Source organism: Xiphophorus couchianus, chromosome 11 (assembly GCF_001444195.1).
Source record: "Xiphophorus couchianus chromosome 11, X_couchianus-1.0, whole genome shotgun sequence".
NCBI lineage: Eukaryota > Metazoa > Chordata > Actinopteri > Cyprinodontiformes > Poeciliidae > Xiphophorus > Xiphophorus couchianus.
The window spans coordinates 3,418,531-3,436,820 of NC_040238.1; the positions used below are offsets into that span (position 1 = coordinate 3,418,531).

At 35.7% G+C, this 18,290-nt stretch overlaps 2 protein-coding genes across 3 annotated transcripts; one reads left to right on the forward strand and one right to left on the reverse strand.

The window, feature by feature from the left end:
- hspa4a (heat shock protein 4a) lies at positions 1 to 12,871 on the reverse strand. The gene is made up of 19 exons (XM_028030471.1): positions 12,564 to 12,871; positions 10,614 to 10,671; positions 10,348 to 10,488; positions 9,672 to 9,794; positions 8,792 to 8,891; positions 8,438 to 8,571; positions 7,970 to 8,214; positions 7,444 to 7,520; positions 7,006 to 7,157; positions 5,511 to 5,617; positions 5,217 to 5,350; positions 4,927 to 5,108; positions 4,406 to 4,489; positions 2,693 to 2,848; positions 2,353 to 2,478; positions 1,990 to 2,097; positions 1,320 to 1,439; positions 1,041 to 1,202; positions 1 to 944 (listed from the first exon to the last, which is right to left on the reverse strand). Exons 1-19 carry the CDS (start codon positions 12,668 to 12,670, stop codon positions 744 to 746), a joined length of 2,517 nt encoding a protein of 838 aa, XP_027886272.1. The 5' UTR covers positions 12,671 to 12,871; the 3' UTR covers positions 1 to 743.
- Positions 12,872 to 13,933: 1,062 nt separating this feature from the next.
- Positions 13,934 to 17,603, forward strand: zcchc10 (zinc finger, CCHC domain containing 10). Of its 2 annotated transcripts, none has more exons than XM_028030472.1 (4): positions 13,934 to 14,106; positions 14,892 to 15,053; positions 15,352 to 15,396; positions 16,950 to 17,603. In XM_028030472.1, exons 1-4 carry the CDS (start codon positions 14,066 to 14,068, stop codon positions 17,164 to 17,166), a joined length of 465 nt encoding a protein of 154 aa, XP_027886273.1. In that variant the 5' UTR covers positions 13,934 to 14,065; the 3' UTR covers positions 17,167 to 17,603. The 2 variants fall into 2 exon arrangements, with proteins under 2 accessions (XP_027886273.1, XP_027886274.1); XM_028030473.1 differs by having other exon boundaries at positions 15,355 to 15,396.
- Positions 17,604 to 18,290: the final 687 nt, after the last annotated feature.

The following is an 18,290-nucleotide window of genomic DNA, read 5'->3' on the forward strand; positions in this document are numbered from 1 at the left end:
TCAGTTTTTGTTCTAAGGTTTATTTTTGCATTTTTCAGTGATGTGGCAACAACAGCAGCACCCAAAAAGGAGATTTGTTGCACCAGCAATCTCACTGTCAAGTAGAAAAAAAAAATAAAACAACAAGGCTACCAGAGAGCAAACAGATCATTTGCTTTTGAATGAGAAAAGCAGAACAGTGAAATACTGCATGACAGTAACTCTTGGTATCTAAATCCAACATACAGTACAAGAGAAGAAAATTTATTTGAACTAAATTCATCATAACCCACGAGTTACAAGTGTTTGTGGTGAAAACCCCCCAAAACTAAACAAAACCCCACCCCACAAGATGACATTTACAACTTTAAACTATTGATGCCCCCTTCATCAACGCATTTGATGCCTTATTTAAACAATATTTTACAATTTCCACTTTGCTGACATCTTTAGCTTAAAGGTCTTCAGGAAAAGCTAAACAATCATCAAAGCAGCACGAACTAAGCTAGCAACCCACACTCACAACTTCCCCGCCCTCAGGAAGTCAATTCAATATTATTATTATGCAATATTTCTATATTCAAAGAATATAAGAACGCACATGCCGTGAAGGCAGTCTGATGAATAGCACTGATAAAGGACGATGTCTGCATCTCCAAAAGAGGCTACCATGTCATTAAGAATTAACTCAGAAGAAAAGGGCTGAACAAGGTGAGAAGCAGTACAAACAGATGGGAAACTCAAAAGTTGGCAGCAGCAAAAGTTTAGTCAATGTCCATTTCAGGGAGCTTGTTTTCTGCAGTTTGCTGCTGTGTGGCTGTTGGTTTTGTTTTATCTGGGTTTCCAGGCTGGCTTTCTGGTTCAGCCTGTCCATTGACTGGACCGTTCTCCGTTTCCTCCTCCTTAGGAGGCTCCACTTTGGGCTTGGATTTAGTTACCACTGGATTGCAGGATGCGTAAAGCTCCTAGGGGATGAAAAGATCAAAGTAAGCAAGTGGATCTTAAGTCTAGTTTTCTATGAAAACACGTCGAAAAAGATTTGTGTAGCTGTCTCCAAGTACCTTTGTCTTGACCTTGATTTCTCCTACTTTGACCACTGGGTCCACTGAGAGGTTCTGGCTGTTCTGTTGGTTCATTTTGGTATTCATCCAGGCCATGGCCTCATTGACCTGCTTATCCACCCGAGTCACCTCCAGCTCATCCAGGTGGTCATACTGCTCATCCTGTAAAATACAGAAACATTTAACAGTTGTGTACACTATTTCAACAAAACTTCCAGATACATTTGTTTATTACATTTGTTAATAGCAATTCTATTTTTAACGTACAGATATTATTACCTTTGCCTTGTAAGATTCGACGATCTTCATGTACATCTGTATCTGTCTACCAAGCTCCTCAAATGCTTTTGGTCTCTCTTCAGCTTCCAGGTATCTATCATGAATGGGCTGACCGATTTTCTGCAGAAAAAAAGGCAGATCAAAAAATATTCCCCCTTTCCAATTCAATTTTGTACTTTTCTAAGTTTTGATTCTTTCAACTTCTTCAGGTATGATGGGTCGCTTGCTGCAAGACATTTCATCCTGACCATAGGTGAAGTCAAACAGGCAGGTGGAAAATTTTGTACACACTTTGCCATCCAATGCATTCATTTTATGTAATTTAATTTAGTTTATTTATATAAAGAAAAATTGCTCCAAATGTCATCTCAACATATTTTATGAACAGGTGTGATTGATATGCCGTAATGTAGAATCTACTTCATTTCTCATAACTTTAATGCAAATAAACATTAAACATTCAGAAGAACATCCACAAGTAATTCTGGTAGCAAATTATTGTTAGCATAAACTGCAAAGTGTGAGACAAACAGTGTTTCATCTAAACCAGCTAGTAAGGAAAAGTAATTGTTACAGTCACTAGTCCCCATTACCCAGAGGTCAGACTTCACTCTGTATGTGATTAACCCATTCAGTACCTTTTTAAATTATAGCTTTTCAAAAGACTCACCTTCAGTTCTGCTAGTTTGTCAATGTAAACTTGTTTCTGTTGGTCTTCTCCATCTTCATACAACCAAGTTTCCGTGTCCTCCAGTTTTATTGAGAACGCGTCACGATCCTAAAATTTCAAAACAAAACAAAACAGAAAAACATGAGCGTAAGACAGAATATTATTATATATATGAACATATTATATATATACTTAATTATATATATATAATTAATTAATTATAATATTTAATTATACATATATATAATTAAACATATATAATTACATATATTTACAATATTATAAATATTATAATAGATGTCAAAAATAAACATACAGCTGAGAGGCTAATTGAGTCCAATGATGAATCTCGTTTGTACTTACAGCTTCATTCACAAACTTCTCCAGTGACCCGTGGAGTTTGTCCCTCATTTCATACACGTATTCTTCAACGTTGTTTTTTGCATCATTTCTCTCCTTCTCAAGCTTGTCCTGCATGATCATCTTCCCCTAGACAAGGCAGAGCGAAGGTCAGATTACTTTACTTAAAACCAGTAAACGGTTAAGAACCACATCAGATGATATAGAGCTCTACTGTAATTCATAGCCATCAAGTAATCATGGATTTTAAATCTTAATCAAATACAGTAACAGAAAACACATCTGAGACTCTTTCTTTTATGTGTGCATACCGAACATTCCTGGTGATTTTTTAGGACATTACCTCATTCTCCATAAATGTATTAAGTTCTTCAACAGGCAGCTGCCACTGCAGTTTGCCCTCTATGGGCAGATCCACAGACTTTGTTTTTACTTTGGCTTTCTTGGCTTGGGGAGGTTGGTCGTTCTTCTTCTCCCCCTTGACATCCTCCGGTGATGTCTGGAAAAATAAAAACTGTTAAATATATTTAGAAAATCTGATTCTTAATGTTTAAACAATTACATACAAACTGAAGTGAGTAACCTCATCATTATTAATGTTATGTGGAAACTTAAAAGCTTGTTTCAGCAAACTTTCCACATCGCTTAGTGAAAGGTCCAAGTGTGACCTGTAATTTAAACAATCCCAAAACCTTCATAACATCACATTTCTGTTGATTTAATCTGATTTTTGTCCTTTTCCAAGTGAATGCATCAATTTTATGTAGAAATTAAAATCTTTTTGTCAATTTACCTTAATTATAGAGCTTATAAAACTAACTAAACGTAAAAAACATATCTTTGCGAGGAACAACTTGAGTCATACAACTTGAGGAAACGGTTTCCAGAACAAATGGATCAGCTGTCATTTTATGAAACAATGTGATACTTGAACATTTTAACTGTAAAGAAACAATAAATATATTAAAAGTAAAGTGGCTAAGGGAACACATTTCAATATTGTAAGTCCTAAATATGCAGCTTTAATTTTTTAAGCATTTCCATAAACCCCATGCTAACCATCAAGTACAAAATTGTAGCTAGAAAATTAGAAAAGAATAAATAAATAAAACTAATGCACCTCCTCCACTAGGTACCTTGTGCTGGGCGATATGGATGGAAAGTTTCAAACAAACAAAAAGTTTTAGATTTTGTGTCATTTAGGATTAGGCTCTGGAAGTGTGATGAAATAAAAACAATAGGACATTTTATTAGCTTCATGTAATATTGTGATTGTGTTCCCACTTGACTTGCAGTATTACAGTGTTGTTTTGAACACTGTAATATTCTATTTACAATAGGTTTCTAAGCTTGTGTGTGACTTAATTCATACAGCTATAAACTCCGGCCAAGCAATATTTTCATGTGGAGTCGATGTTTATCTGAGCCCGTCACTGACAGACAGAACTGAAGCAGCCAATCCAGTTTCTCTATTACTTTACATCTCATCATAAAGGATAAAAACACTTAGACTGCGACCCAGATTTATTTAAGCAACAAAATAATGTGCATAAGCTGTAATTACATTTAGCAAATGTTGATCATGAACACTGGTGCTGCAGCGGACATAAAACTACAGACTTTACACCAGCAACAGGCATTGAGAGTTTAGTTTAGTTAGAGGCTCTGATGCAGATCATTTAGAAATGCCTTGAATGGGTCCTGACATTTAGGATCAGATCGTTTATTTTTGTTTATTATGAGTTTCTACATTTCTTTTAAAAACTAGAACTGATGTGTTTCATATACTCTAGCAACATAGGACCTTTGGTTTAGTACTGTACAAGCATGTTTTTAGTTTATTATTGATATCTTGGCAAAAAGATATTTTTCCTTTATATAAAAGGATTTGATGTAATGCACACTTGAATTTGTCCATCTTTTGTAATTTGCATTCATTACGACAATAAAACATCAGGAGCAACTACACTTACAGAGGACGAATCTGCAAGTGTGTTTCTGCTTCATATACAACAAAGCAGCATGAATACTGTCCTATCGCCCAGCACAAGGTTACCTCCATTTCTTCCGCCTCTGATTTCTTGTCTTCGTTGTCTCCAGCCTGGGGTTTCTGATCTTCATGGTCCACTTGCATTTTGCTCTATTGCAGGGTAGCAAAAGAAAGCATATACAGAAAATGTATTAAGACAACACCTTGTAGATGTTTTTTTCAGAACATCTCAACAAATTAATTTGTTTCAGCTTTAGTAATTTAGACCAGTTTGTGCAGGTTTTTACTTTGTGTCAAGTTTGAGATTTGTCAGCAAAGGTTGCTTTTCCAAAGATAAAAAACAGAAATATTCTAAATCACCTTTCTTTTTAATTCACAACAGTTTTTAGAGGGAGTAAGAACTGAAGTGGAAGTGAAAGAATACAAACACATTTTAGTAAAAACTGAGAAAATATCTCAAAATTGTTTTATTTCTAACCTTAGTTTTGTCCATCTCTTGGCAAAAAAGCAAAAAGCTTCTCCTTCTCCCTTACTCACCTCTGCCTGACTGCTACGTTTTGTTTCTTGCATCCAAAGCAGATACATACCTCCTCTTCCTTCACCGCTTGGTCCGTCTCCATCGGCTCCTCTCCTTCTGTGTCTTTTATGACTTCTACAAGAGCCGCGCTCGAGACACTGAACACACCGTGAACGTTGACGCGCACTTTCACTTTCACCTTGGAGCTCTCGCCTGATGCCCGAGGAACCACCTTCTGGATCAGAAACTGACCTGAAAGACAGAGGGATGATGTCACAATTCCCAAATATGGTAAAAAACAAAACAAAAAACTCAAAATAAAATCGCATGAAAGTTGGTCTAATGGGCATCCTATAGTACCTATTGTTGCGTTAGGGTAGTTTAGCTCCTTCAGATTATTGTAATAGGCTTCCAGCATGAATGGCTCTTTCCGGTAAAAAGTCAGCACTTTGGAGAAGGGAGCTGCATGGTTCTTTGGAAAAACCTCACAGTCACTAGAAAAAAGGTAGAGAGATACAAGTGAAATGCAAGTATTTGCTTAGCAATTAAAGTTTGGATGAAGTGTATTCATCTTCATCCAAACTTAAGCTTAACTATTAGCAGAAGCTTAGCTCAGAACACTGTATTATCTTATGACCATGAATGTTTTCTTACCTCAGTCCGTCCTCTGCAGCTGAACTCCACTTTAGGGAAATGGAGTATGGGACAACATCCGTGATGGAGAACTCTCTGACTTTGAAAGCAGGCGACAAAATGGCACACTGAAAAAAAAAAGAAATCAATAGTTACTAATTTATGTCAATAACCCTGAATTCAGTTCTTTATTTGTTTGTATACCGTTTTTGTGCTCATCACCTTCACTTGACTTCTGGTTTATGTATACAGTAAACCCTCGTTTTTCGTGGGGGTTGCGTTCCGAAAAGGTTTGTGCGTTCGTTGCGTTTGTGATAGGCGAAATCCATGAAATAGTTACCTTTATTTTTTACAATTATACAGCATAATTAAATACTCTACATTGAAACCAAAGAACAAAACCTGTTTTCAGGCCCAAGCATTTTTTAAACTAATATAACGCTTTCTTACAAATAACTACAGTAAAATAATAATTTTAATCATCAATACGAAGTACAGTAGGACAAATTGTGACTCCCGTATTTCACTGTGCCTCTGACTGTGACGCTGCGGCCTGACTCCGCTCTCTAGTGTCTTTTTAGCGCAGGTGTGTTTTTTCAAAGGAAAAAACACACCTGTTTTTTCAGGTGTGTTTTTTCGAAAGAAGAACATAGTTATCGGTAGTAGTTGTCGCTCTTTCTTTCTTCTGCGCAAAAACATTTACCAAAATTTGCCAAGCTGTATTGCATATATTTAAATACTGTAACGTTATTGGCACACAGGTAGAGAAGAAGCGCGGAGACTGTTCAGCCAATCAGGACGCAGAATACAATACACTGTGAAAAAAAACTGCACAAAAAAACTCCACGAAGCAGCGAGGCCGTGAAAGGTGAACCGCATTATAGCGAGGGTTCACTGTAATGCTTTTATTTTGAAGTGACCACTTCCAGTTTGTATGTTAACGAACTGCAACTTAATAACAAAAGACACAAGACAGTTGTTTATACAATGTATCTTGTTATTAAGTAACCCCCTAGAGGCATAAGGTATGTTTATTTTGTAAATAAGTATGTTTTCAATATTGAGTAACTGAATCTGTGCATATGTTTTATTGTATACTAAGTCTGGAGTTGTCTTTAGATCACAGGCAGTATTTTAAGCTGTAATCGTTATATTTAAGATGTGAATGTTAACGGTTGTAAGAGTGTGGTCTTTTAGCTGACACCGTTTTCTCTGTGGATATATTTCCAGCTCTTTACAGTAAAACCCAGGGTGTGTTCCTACTAAACCTGAATGTTCATCAGTAAAGCCTCAACCTTCAATCGGGAGGGTATGCTACAACTAAAGCAGGCTTCAGTGCATAGGATACTCATTGTAAATAGCAAACTGAAATGATAAGACTTTATTCACACCAAATCCTTTTATTTCTGGCTATTAAAGAATAATAAAGCATCAAAGTCCCCAGAACCACCTGCCAGTTAATCTGCTGTGTGTGAAACTAACTAACCTGTGGAGAACGTAAATGTCTGAGCCGTACCTGCAGAGCACAACCCCGGGCCACCGCCTCATCTGCATTGAGGGTGGTGCTCAGCTCTTTGCCAAAGAATTTGCAGATCCGCTCCTTGATAGCTGGAATTCTGGTGGCTCCGCCCACAATCTCCACGGCGTAGAAGTCTTCCTTTTTCAGCTCTGGAAGCAGAGCGAGACGATCAATTAATCCCGACTTGTTAGGGTTACAAAGTCACAACTTCACTATCAAATGCTGTCGGATTTAAAACAGCCACATGTGTTGCTCTTCGCTTTGTGTAAACTGTTCATGATTCAGTCAGGTGAGGCAGGAGGAATAAGATATTAATAGATATGAGGAAATTACTAGAAGAATCCTTTGCCTCAAATTACACGCTCATAATGACTTTATGTGTTTACACATGGTGGTGAGGATAGACCAGTAGTTATTAAAGTCATATGTACTCACTGATCTGTTCCATGACGCTGCGCAGGGGACCCTCAACTTTGGCCAGCAGCCCAGCACACATTTCTTCAAACTGACCTCTGTGAACATGGTCATAAATTATTAATAGATACAGCTTAGCAACACAAACATACGCACTCTAAAATAAAAGGAAAAAAGGCACAGCACTGGCACACTGATGCAAGTTTTTAAAAGTATAGATTTTTTTAAAATATATTTTGTAATGTTAGACCTGCGGACTTCATTGTATTTCATTTGTAGGGCATAAAAAATACCTGAACAATAACAATAAGCTGACTTTTGAATGCATTTTTAGGTTTACCAGTCTAGTAGGGGCTGAATATAAATGGCGTAAAAATTTTGCTGATTTTTATTCACAGAAAATGTTAAAAATCGTGAATCCTTTTCTGGGTTAATTTATCACAAAAAAAATAAATAAATGAATAAATAAAATCAAATAAAACACATTAAAGTTTATTAACAAATCTTTGGTCAGGTTTTATTAATTATGTATAAACATAAATCTCACCTGCTCAGTTTACTGGAAACATCAATGTCGTTCATGAAGCATTCAATGTTGAGAGGCAGGTCAGAGGAGTTGGCACTCATCAGCTTCTTCAGCTTCTCACACTCCTGGTAAAGACGCACTAAAGCTCGAGGTTTGGACCTGACATTCAGCTTATATTTCTTGGCAAACTCTTCGCAGAAGTGGTTCACCAGGATGTCATCAAAGTCCTTCCCACCGAGGTCAGAATCAAAAGCTGTAGCCAGAATCTTACAGAAAGAAAAAAAAGGTAAATATCGAAAGTAATCAACAGTAAAATAACTAGTAGGAGTTTATTATTTATTTATCTAATCTACTTAATTTGTCTGCGTCTTATCAAGGTGTGAAGTTATACTGAGTTAGTGGTACAAAAGCTGAAGCAACAGCACATGGTAGCACAACTACTAACATTAGTATCTATACAAAACCACTCAAAGGTTCTTAATAATTTACCTTGAGCTTTCCTTTGTTAAAGGCACAAACGGATACCTGGTAACCAGAGTGGCCCAGATCCACAAACACCACTATCCTGGGTTTCTCCTCCGGAGCTGGAAGATCCTGCTTATAGATTCCATAAGCCAGAGACACTGAAACAGAACAAACAAATGGAATAAATATGCTGAAAAAAAAACATTGGAATTTTATGAGGTTGTTAAAGACATTTTTCTGAGCAGAAAAGGTAAAATAAGTTTGACTGACACCCTGCCGAAAAAAATTTGTCTTGCATCAAATTTCACAGATATTGTCTCATGTTGCTGTATTAGCAGCTAAAATGGAGTGTCAAACAGTTTCAGATGCCAGGTGTACCTGCTGTGGTCTCATTCATTAATCGTAGACAGTTGAGGCCTGCAATCTGAGCTGCATCCATGACCGACCTCCTCTCCGCATCAGTGTAATAGCTTGGTACCTGAGATGAGGAACAGAAAATATTTAGTTTACACATATATTCACATCAAGGAATGTGAAAAATGATGCATGGACGTTTATAAATTAAAAACCAAAAAAATACTTTTATTCATCTTTTGATACTGGGATTAAAAGATGATCCCAGTATCATCTGGGATGAGCTCAGATAGAGACTGCTTTTCTCAAAAAGATGTCCGGATATGTCACTATTTTAGCAAGTTGGAATGCCAAAACAAAACGTCCCAATGTTGAAAGGTTCAAGATCTAAATTTAGAGACAGGCCACAACACGAGTAACATGTTCTCTATCACCAGGGCCTGATGTCACCTATAAATTTAGCTTTGGTACAAGTCAGAGCCCCTCTGTGCTAGATCTGTAACATTACATAATGGCTGCCATTTGTGCTCTCTCATGCTGAGCTCAACAAACACTTCCCACTCTTTACCGACTGGGTGCAAGAGAGGAAATGCAGCTTTCAGACACAGACATCTGGTGAGGAGGCTGACGCTCTAATGTCACATGAACAGGTGACAACCCACATATACACCAGACACTTTTTATATATATGTACACATCCATAAATGAACCCATACCACATGTCAATGCAAGAGACATGATGGCAACAGCCATAAATGATGAGTTCAGGTTTAATAAGCAATTTCAAGCACTGAAGATAAAAACTTTTTCTTTAAAGATGTCACATTAGAACTGATTAACAAATCATCAGAAAAGACTGTAATATAGAATCCTAAAATCTCCAGTAATTCAGAGATCTTGATACCGAGATGACGCAGTCGACAACTGGCTTCTTCAGTGCACTTTCAGCCGTCTCCTTCAGCTTGGTCAGCAGCATCCCGGTTATCTGCTCCACGCTGAATACTCTCTCTTCCTCCATGTACAGCACCTGAGACAGGATATTCTCAATGAATTACCCTTTTCTAAACAGAAAAGTCAGCAAACTTACACATGAGGTGTAATTTTTTATATATATATATATATATATAAAAATGTGATTTTAAGGAAAAAATAGGGCCATGCACTTTTTAGGGGTGACGTCCTTCTGGACTATCATTTATGAACTCACAGGAACTTGAATAGTTCAACAATTATTAAAACTGTTAAGTAAAACAGAATCAGAACAAATACTTTATCTAACAATAAGATGTAAATTTATTTTACAGAAAAACCCCTCATACTTTGAATAAATTCATAATAGGAACAGACTATATGTAAAACATATTTAACGGGCAATTGTTATGCCTGCATTTTTATAAATCAAACACTGACCAATGACAAAAAAGGACAGTTTACAAAAATAGATCCCAGAGGAAAAAATAAAAACATAAACAAATCAGCTTTCTGGGTTGTTAAATATTGGCATACACCACAAATAAAATCCACCATCACTTGACCTTTAACCCTCACTATTAGAACAACAAAATAGGGGCTAACCTCACCTTTATACCAGTGACTCCTGAAGGCATCTGTGCCAAGTCGTACACCAGGTTGGACTTGGCTGCCTGAACAACTGGGTCAGAGAATGCCCTGCCATGGAAACGCTTGAAGCCTTGCACTGTGTTCTTACAGTTGGTCACCACCTGGAGATGATGATTGAGCAGGAAAAAAAACGTTTGAAAATGTTCACTCTTTAAAATACAGTTTTGGATTTTTAAGCGAAAGATTAAAAATCTAATGCATGCAATTTGGAAGAATTGATATATACCTGGCTTTTTGCAGCTGCTCCGATCGATCGATTTCTTGGACCAAATGATATAAATGACCTGGGGGGAAAATGAATAAAATGTCAATTTGATTATTATAATCAAGCAATTGGAGGATATCTAAGTAGACATTCAGTTTGGTACCACAAGTAAAACAAAGGTAAGGTTTGTTGCCAGAAGTTACTACACAATATCCTGACATGCCTACACATGAGCCAAGGCTCAACCCACACACAAACACAACTACAACAATCATTTTCATAATGTAATAACACCAAACTTTCTTTTAGTTTAAGCCTACTTTTATTCTTTTTAGGCTACATTTACAGACATTTTTCATATATAGTACTGCCTGCCAAATTTTAAAAAGTGGCGCTAAGAACTGACATAGTATACAAATAGGTTTATTTGGGATAAACATGTTGATATTCACAATGTGTTATCAAAAGAGATAAAACGTTTGGTTTTAGGCACATGTGCCATGTGTTTCACAAAGACACTTAATGGTTTATGTGACTGTTATGATTTTAAATCATAACAGTCACAAAAGGGTAACTTAAATGTTAAATCATACCAATCATATAGTCTAAGGTTTCTTTTTAATTCTCCTGAGGAGGCAGTGCATAAAGCAGTTAAAGCAGTGCTGCCTTAACACCATCTTCTCTGCTCTCAGCCATTCAACTGAATGAAAGGAGGCTGCTGCTGCCATGCTGCTGAAGGACTCCTCACCCTTAATCAGGTACTGCACTTTAAAGGCTATGTTTGGAAAGACTAATAAATCAACTAATGTCAGATTTGTATATTTGTGTTACTCAATAAACACAAAATCAGCTAAATGTATATTTTGAACAAGATACAATATAAATTCCCAAATAATAGAAAATAAGAGCATTATTATAACAGTAATAATGTGTCATTTAATTTTAATGTAACTATGAACTATTAATTAATCAAGATTATATATTGTTTCTCCTGTTTCAAATAAATGCATTGAATTGCATCAAATATATCTTAGTATTGTTTTTTGTTTACAAGTAATAAATATTTTTACTCTACGTGTAAGAATCTCGAGTAAAAAAATACATGTTTTTAATATTCAAGAATAATATATCGATTATCTTCAGCCTTTTGACTTCGCCCCCAAAGTCAAATTCACCAATTATGACTTTTATGATTTAAGATCTTCATGTATTATTAATTATGAGTCACATATAGCTTTTTTGGCAGCAAATACACAAATTCAGGCAAAACAACCTCTTTAATATTTCAAAACATACAAAATAATTGTAATAATTATTACACATGACAAAAATAACCAGAAGTACTACAACACGAACCGTTTAAACGGTCTAAAAAGTAAACTCTTGGAAAAAATACTTAAGAAAAGTTAACGAATGTGCAACAAATATAGCCTTCATTTTTAATCATTACATTTTCGGTGGACATAATAATTGCTAGAATATTCCACCAAAAGCTCGACTGATGTCGTCATCGAACGCAAGACGCACGTTTTGTCACACGGGACACACCGGAGCTTAGGCCTTCAGTGCATGTAAGACAATTAGAACTACAGAAGGAAGCACCGCCTGCGCGGGGTCATCAGGCAACTAAAACACGTTTTCCAACAGTCAGTACCGTTAATAAAACTGAGGTGTTTAGCCGTCTAGCTTACAATTGTAGCTCCGGTGGTAAAGGTTTTTAATATATAAGCGTTGAATATAAAATCAAAACAGCCCTTTTTGCAGCTAAGACTCAAGTGCACAAACAAATATATCTTAGAGTAACACAGTGAAATTAAGTTTGACTGATCACACACGGACGTGTATGAAAGTTAGGCAAATGGGTTTAAAATCCGACTTCATTGTGAAGACAACACACAGAAAATGATAAGATATCCAACAAGGCTACTATTTCAGAATTTTAACGTATAAAATGTGCTGTTTAATACTTACGGCGTACATCTGTCGCTGTATTCGTTAGCAACTGTCTCGATTCCTCCAGCTCGGGCTACAGCTACATAGCAGCTCTGAAACCCCAAGTCAAATCCCACCACTGACATCTTCTACAATATGCTTGTCTCTTGGTTGTAAGGTTGCCTGCAGCGGAACTTAAAGTAAGGTTAATGTTTATTTAAACCTTAAAGAGTACAATAATCCTAATAGAGTTGTTGTGTTGCTCTCTGTTAAAAAGAGATAGTACTCTTCTTAATCCACGCCGCTGTTACCGGTGTCCCTGATATGCACTGGCAACCCTTAGCAGCAAGGTGGTTTAACAGCCTTCTCGCGCTCTCGCCGGTAATTCTCGCGAGATTTGCGTTATCCAGACGTCTCTGGATTTTTCTATAACCATGTGAGGTGAGAGACGTTTCTCCAACTCTCTAGCTTTTTTGAGATAGATTCTGAGACTTTTGCGCAGTTTTTACATAATTTCTAAATGTAGTATATGCCTTAAATTACAGCAACAGAATTACGAGATGTAAAAAAAAATATTATTATTTTACATTTAGTGTAAATTAAGTTTTTTATACAATCAAATATCTCCAGGCAATTTCTAAAAAAAAAAAAACACGCATAATTCAATTCTTGTTACAATTTGAACTCAATATTGTAATCAGAAATCAATTGATTTCATTCCACAACAAATCAAACATAAGATCCACTTACATCATACGGAAACAGTACAGTAAGGTTGTTTTCATTCTTGTTAGAATATTAAGTGTTAGTCTATGTGGGCCATGATCTAAAAAGTTGAAATTATTGGACTTGGCTTTACAATAGAAGAAATAAGATCTTAAAAACAATCATTTGTTCAGAGTCCAATTCAGCACTAGCCAGTGTAAAATATAGTCATTCAAATAATAAACTAGATATTTTATTAGAAATATAATAATCATTATTTAGGTTACAAATGATGTGATATTAATTTAAGTTCCAACACATATTTGGATTAAGGCAAACAAAACAGCAGACAGAGAAGCAAAAACGGCAACAACAGGACTAACAGCTCATTATTCAAAATACAGCAACATAACATAGGAAAATGTCAACTTTGTGGAGGAAATTAGACATTGTAGCAAATTTAGAATATATGAAATAAGAAGGATATTAAGATTGGACAAATTTAGAAAAAATAAATAAATATTTCATTTGTTAAGTATATTACAGAGAAATTCAGACACAAAAAGCACTTGTATTTTAAAAACATTTTTTTGGAAAATAGATGACTTCAATATACGTATATGAAGACATTTTGAGCCATGTTCCATATCAGTAGGTGGCAGTAATACCGCCTTTAACATTTTTTTTGGCAACTGCTAATAAAAAATACAAGAACAAGAAGAAGAAGAAGAAGAAGACGAAGAAGAAGACGTCATGGTGATGGTGCGGCTCCAGTAGGCGCTGTTGCTGTTCTAGACTTTAACGGTAGAAACGAAGAAGAAGCTAAACCTGGCAACATGGCGACTCCCATGCACAGAATAATTGCGAGGAGACAAGCGTAAGTATATCCTGTATATTTGGAAGTGATAATGAAATTGTTGTACAGTTTGTGAGCTTAGCTTTATGTTTTTTAACACCAACAAAATTTAGGCCGTTAGACGCCATCTTACACGCAGAAAGTCAATACTGACTGGAGCAGGGAAAACGGGGAGCTCAGATCCTTCGCTGCTTCTTTTTACAAGATCTTTTTTTATTTTCCATTGGTCTATTGTTTGTGCTGAGGCGTTTACTTAGTCTAATAGGTCAGATGTGGAAGTTGTATCGGGAGTAGCATGTAGTAACTGTGACGAAGAATTATTTTTCATGGAATTTTATTTTATAGTTTTCCAAACCAGTACATTTATGTGGGGGAAAAAAATGTATTTAAAACATGAAGATCTACAGACTTCATTCCTCTTTCCAATATCAGTCAGACAATCAGGTAAAAATCTTTAGTCCTGTTTTACAAAAGAACAATTAAATTACTAGGGTGCAGTTTAGTCAGTGTGTGGTATAGAAGTTAAAAAGACCTGAATAAAAATATAAATGGTACAGATTATACAAAAAGGCCACTGATGCAAATAAGATGATGCACACGGGGGAAGGTTGCAAGATTTTATTATGAATTTAGCCATGATTGCTCTTGGATAAAAACAGTTTCTAAAACATAAATAAATGTTTCTATAAAAATAAAAAAATATATATCATAAAAATTACTAACTTAGATTAAAAGAATGCAAATGTTCTAGTCACTTACTGTCTTATTTAAATAATATTTGTCTTTTTTTCCCCCTCTGTCTACAGGGAGGCAAACAAACAACATGTGCGATGCCAGAAGTGCTTGGAGATGGGACATTGGACATATGAGTGCACCGGGAAACGAAAATATTTGCACAGACCATCAAGAACAGTTGAGATGAAGAAGAAGCTGAAGGAAAATGAAAACAAACCTCTCAGTGTCACAGGGTAAGGGCTCTTCATCCCTTTATGCTATGAGATATTCTTCCTTTGTGCATCCACTTGTGCACTAAACGCCTGACTGCAGAACTTTGCAGTGATCATTCCCTGTGATAATTCAATAAAAGTATATACTATCCAGCAAATGTCAGTGTTTATTTTAGACCAGTGTAAGCTTTTAATATTTGGATTTGATTGCCATTCATTGTTTCTGTTTAAATTCCAATTCAAATGTTTTATAAAATGATACAGGTGCAAACCAATATAATTTTAATGCATTCATTGTCATTGTCATTTTTCCTGTTAGCAGACCAGGAGGAGAAAGCTCAATTGAAAAGAAAATCAAAAAGAAGTAAGTCTATTTTTTTCTTTATTTTAACTTAATTAAATTTAAGCCTCTTAGGTGTTTGAAAAAGCATATATACTCATGGATTTCATTTTTATTTATTTCCTTAAATAATTTTTGTTGCAGACAAACATAAGGCAGATGCAGACACCTCAATTTGCATGCAAAAGAAATACTTCAGGTCCAAATGGCCAGGTCTAAAAAAGAGGGAGGAGTAAATTTGTAACTGTTTTTTTTTTTTTTTTTTTATGGTGAGATATTTTAGTGGCTCTTGTGTCATTTATGTACAGTAATCATACAGGAAATGAGCAGAGAAAGAAGGGGGGAGAGGCATGCATCAAAGGTTTAAAGGTCAGGGATTGAACCCCAGGACTGCTGTGTAGAGCACTAAAGCCTTCGTATATGGAGAAACCCACTGCACCTCTACGTACATCAGCGATGTCCCATTTGTAATTATTGCTTCATCTTTCTATGATAAAATATGTGAATGCTCATGTTCATCAGCTGACAGGATAATTTGAGCAAATAAAACAAACAAATCTTAAACTAATTTAAAATTTACACTTGCTTTATTCTATTGAAATATGTACCCTTGCTTATAACCTTAAATTGAAATCAAATTAACTGTTTAAAAAATTATGACTCAACAGCGCCCTCCAGTGTTTGCAATCTTGCTATTTAATAGATGGATAAAGCAAACAATGATATATATATAATTTTTTTAAGGGTTTACATTATTTCTATGTTCTGTTTTTTTTCTTTAGCTCATTTACACATAATTGCAAATTAGTTGAAAATTGTTATGCTATTATTGCATATTAAGAAGTAGAACAATTAAACTGGGCTACTTAAATGAAACATGCTGTAATTTCCTCTCCAACATTTGTGCATTCTGTATTTTGAACATGTTATGCTTTATGCAGACCTACAGCCCAAAACAACTGCTTAAAAATACCTATTCAACATTTGCAGAATATCACACTGCTCAACATTTCTAAATGCAGAGCAAATACCGCTTTCTTCACTTTATTGATTATGTCTTTGAAAGTTTTTCCTCAGTGATCTATTTTGTTTTTTCTTTGCTCTTGCTGTTCATTGTGTCTCCAAACACAAGAGTCATAACATATAGTTTGAGAAAGCTGTAAAATAATTTTCTTATGTGGTTACTGGAAAGAAGCAACACATTTCTGTGTAGAACGACTGGTTCTGCTTTTATTTCTCTGACATAGACTGTTGTCAGCAGTCTGTTCATCATCAAAACACACATATGACCATCAAAATAGCTGAAATAAATCAGAGTTGCATATTAGATTATTTACTAAAGACAGAACATATATAACTGTTTTTGTTTTATATTTTTAAAGTGATTGTAGAGTACTGGTTGCCAACTACAAATTTGTAAGAAGAACTGTAACATTTAGAAAGGTTAAACTTTGTCACCTCTGTCCAGCCCTTTTTAATTTAATACCAGAGTGATAAGAGTGCATGGAACATTCCGGCAAATGTAACAGGTACAGTTACATTTCCTTCTCACGCTGCGCTCTGCTTCTTGCTCTTAGGGCAAAAGACTTGAGCGACGACAGCAGCAACGACTCAGACGACTCGTCCAGTGACTCATCAGACAGCAGCAACTCTTCCAGCTCCTCTTCAGACAGCGACAGTTCTTCCTCCTCCTCTTCCTCCTCCTCCTCATCCCCTTCATCAGAGAGCTCAGACTCAGAAAGCAGCAGTGATTCAGATGAGGGACCTCCAAAAAAGAAGAAAAAGAAGAAATAAACATGTTGGGAATTAAGGAGAGATTTCTTGACAATACTCAGTGTTTCAAATAAATGTTCTTTTTCTAAAAGCAAATCACAGCTGGTTGGAAATTATAGCGGTGTGCTAAGGATCGTGGGCTAGTCTTGAGCTTTGTTTCCTCTTGAGTTTTAAACACTTTTCTGCTGTTACTTCTGCAGCTGAGACATTTTCTAATGTTTGTATTTCTAGCGAGAAAATAAACTTCAAAACCTGTTAAGAGGAACACACAATTATTCAAGTTAATTTTTTGAATTTTTGTTCTTAGTGTTTCCAGATGAGCAGGTTCTGTATAACTTGTCAACCTGTTTGAATAAACTTTAAGATTATAAAGTACTCTGAACAAAATAAGTATTCCTACTGTAAAAATATTTTTTCTTACTAATAATTAAACTTGGCTTATTGTTTGTGCTTACAAATGGTGTCTTGCAGAAGTACTCCTACCCCTTTAACCTTCTCAATTTTTTTCACATAACCACAAAAGTCAACAAATTGTATCAGGTTTCTCCAACAAAATGCAGTCTAACTGTGAACTGGAGGGAAAATAACATGATTTATTATAAATAAGACTCTGAAAATAGAAACTGGCTTATACTTGTATGGCGCTTTATCAAGTCCAAATACTCCAGAGATCTAAAGTAAGATTTTTTCTTAAGAAAAAACAATAGCATTGACAATTATCATGCTCTACTTTGTATTATTCTATCTTATAAAATGTCTACAAAATCAATGGAAGCTTGTGATTGTGACCAGGCAAAATGAGAAAAGGTTCAAAGAATATAGCATGGACCTGTAATTGACCGCTCTTTTTTATGTTAAAATATTTTCTTTCAACTGAATCAGAAAGCCCTTTGGGTATGTAAATGAAGCATATAAATATATTCCTTTTTGTCTTGATTTGGTCTGGTCACAAGCTATGTCTCATGTTGCAGGGAAATCTTTAAAGTGTGTTTGGTATGGAGGAGGTCAGCCTTTGAGGCTATAGAATCATTTTGGGGCCAACAGGTCAACAGCAGTGAATGACCTCCAGTGAACTGGTCCCCTATTCAGAGCTGAGAGACCCCTTAGCAAAGTACAAAACCTCTTGGTTGCTCACCACCCTGGGG

Bases quoted from the DNA above. Each gene is read 5' to 3' on its own strand.
- hspa4a (XM_028030471.1), bottom strand. From the start codon at position 12,670: ATGTCAGTGGTGGGATTTGACTTGGGGTTTCAGAGCTGCTATGTAGCT. The intron at 8,215-8,437 runs GTAAATTATTAA...TCTTTCTGTAAG, and splicing joins TTAACAAAGGAAAGCTCAAG to ATTCTGGCTACAGCTTTTGA. The intron at 2,849-4,405 runs GTAACCTTGTGC...TTATTTTTCCAG, and splicing joins CAGAGGCGGAAGAAATGGAG to ACATCACCGGAGGATGTCAA.
- zcchc10 (XM_028030472.1), top strand. From the start codon at position 14,066: ATGGCGACTCCCATGCACAGAATAATTGCGAGGAGACAAGC. The intron at 14,107-14,891 runs GTAAGTATATCC...CTCTGTCTACAG, and splicing joins ATAATTGCGAGGAGACAAGC to GGAGGCAAACAAACAACATG. The intron at 15,054-15,351 runs GTAAGGGCTCTT...TTTTCCTGTTAG, and splicing joins AAACCTCTCAGTGTCACAGG to CAGACCAGGAGGAGAAAGCT.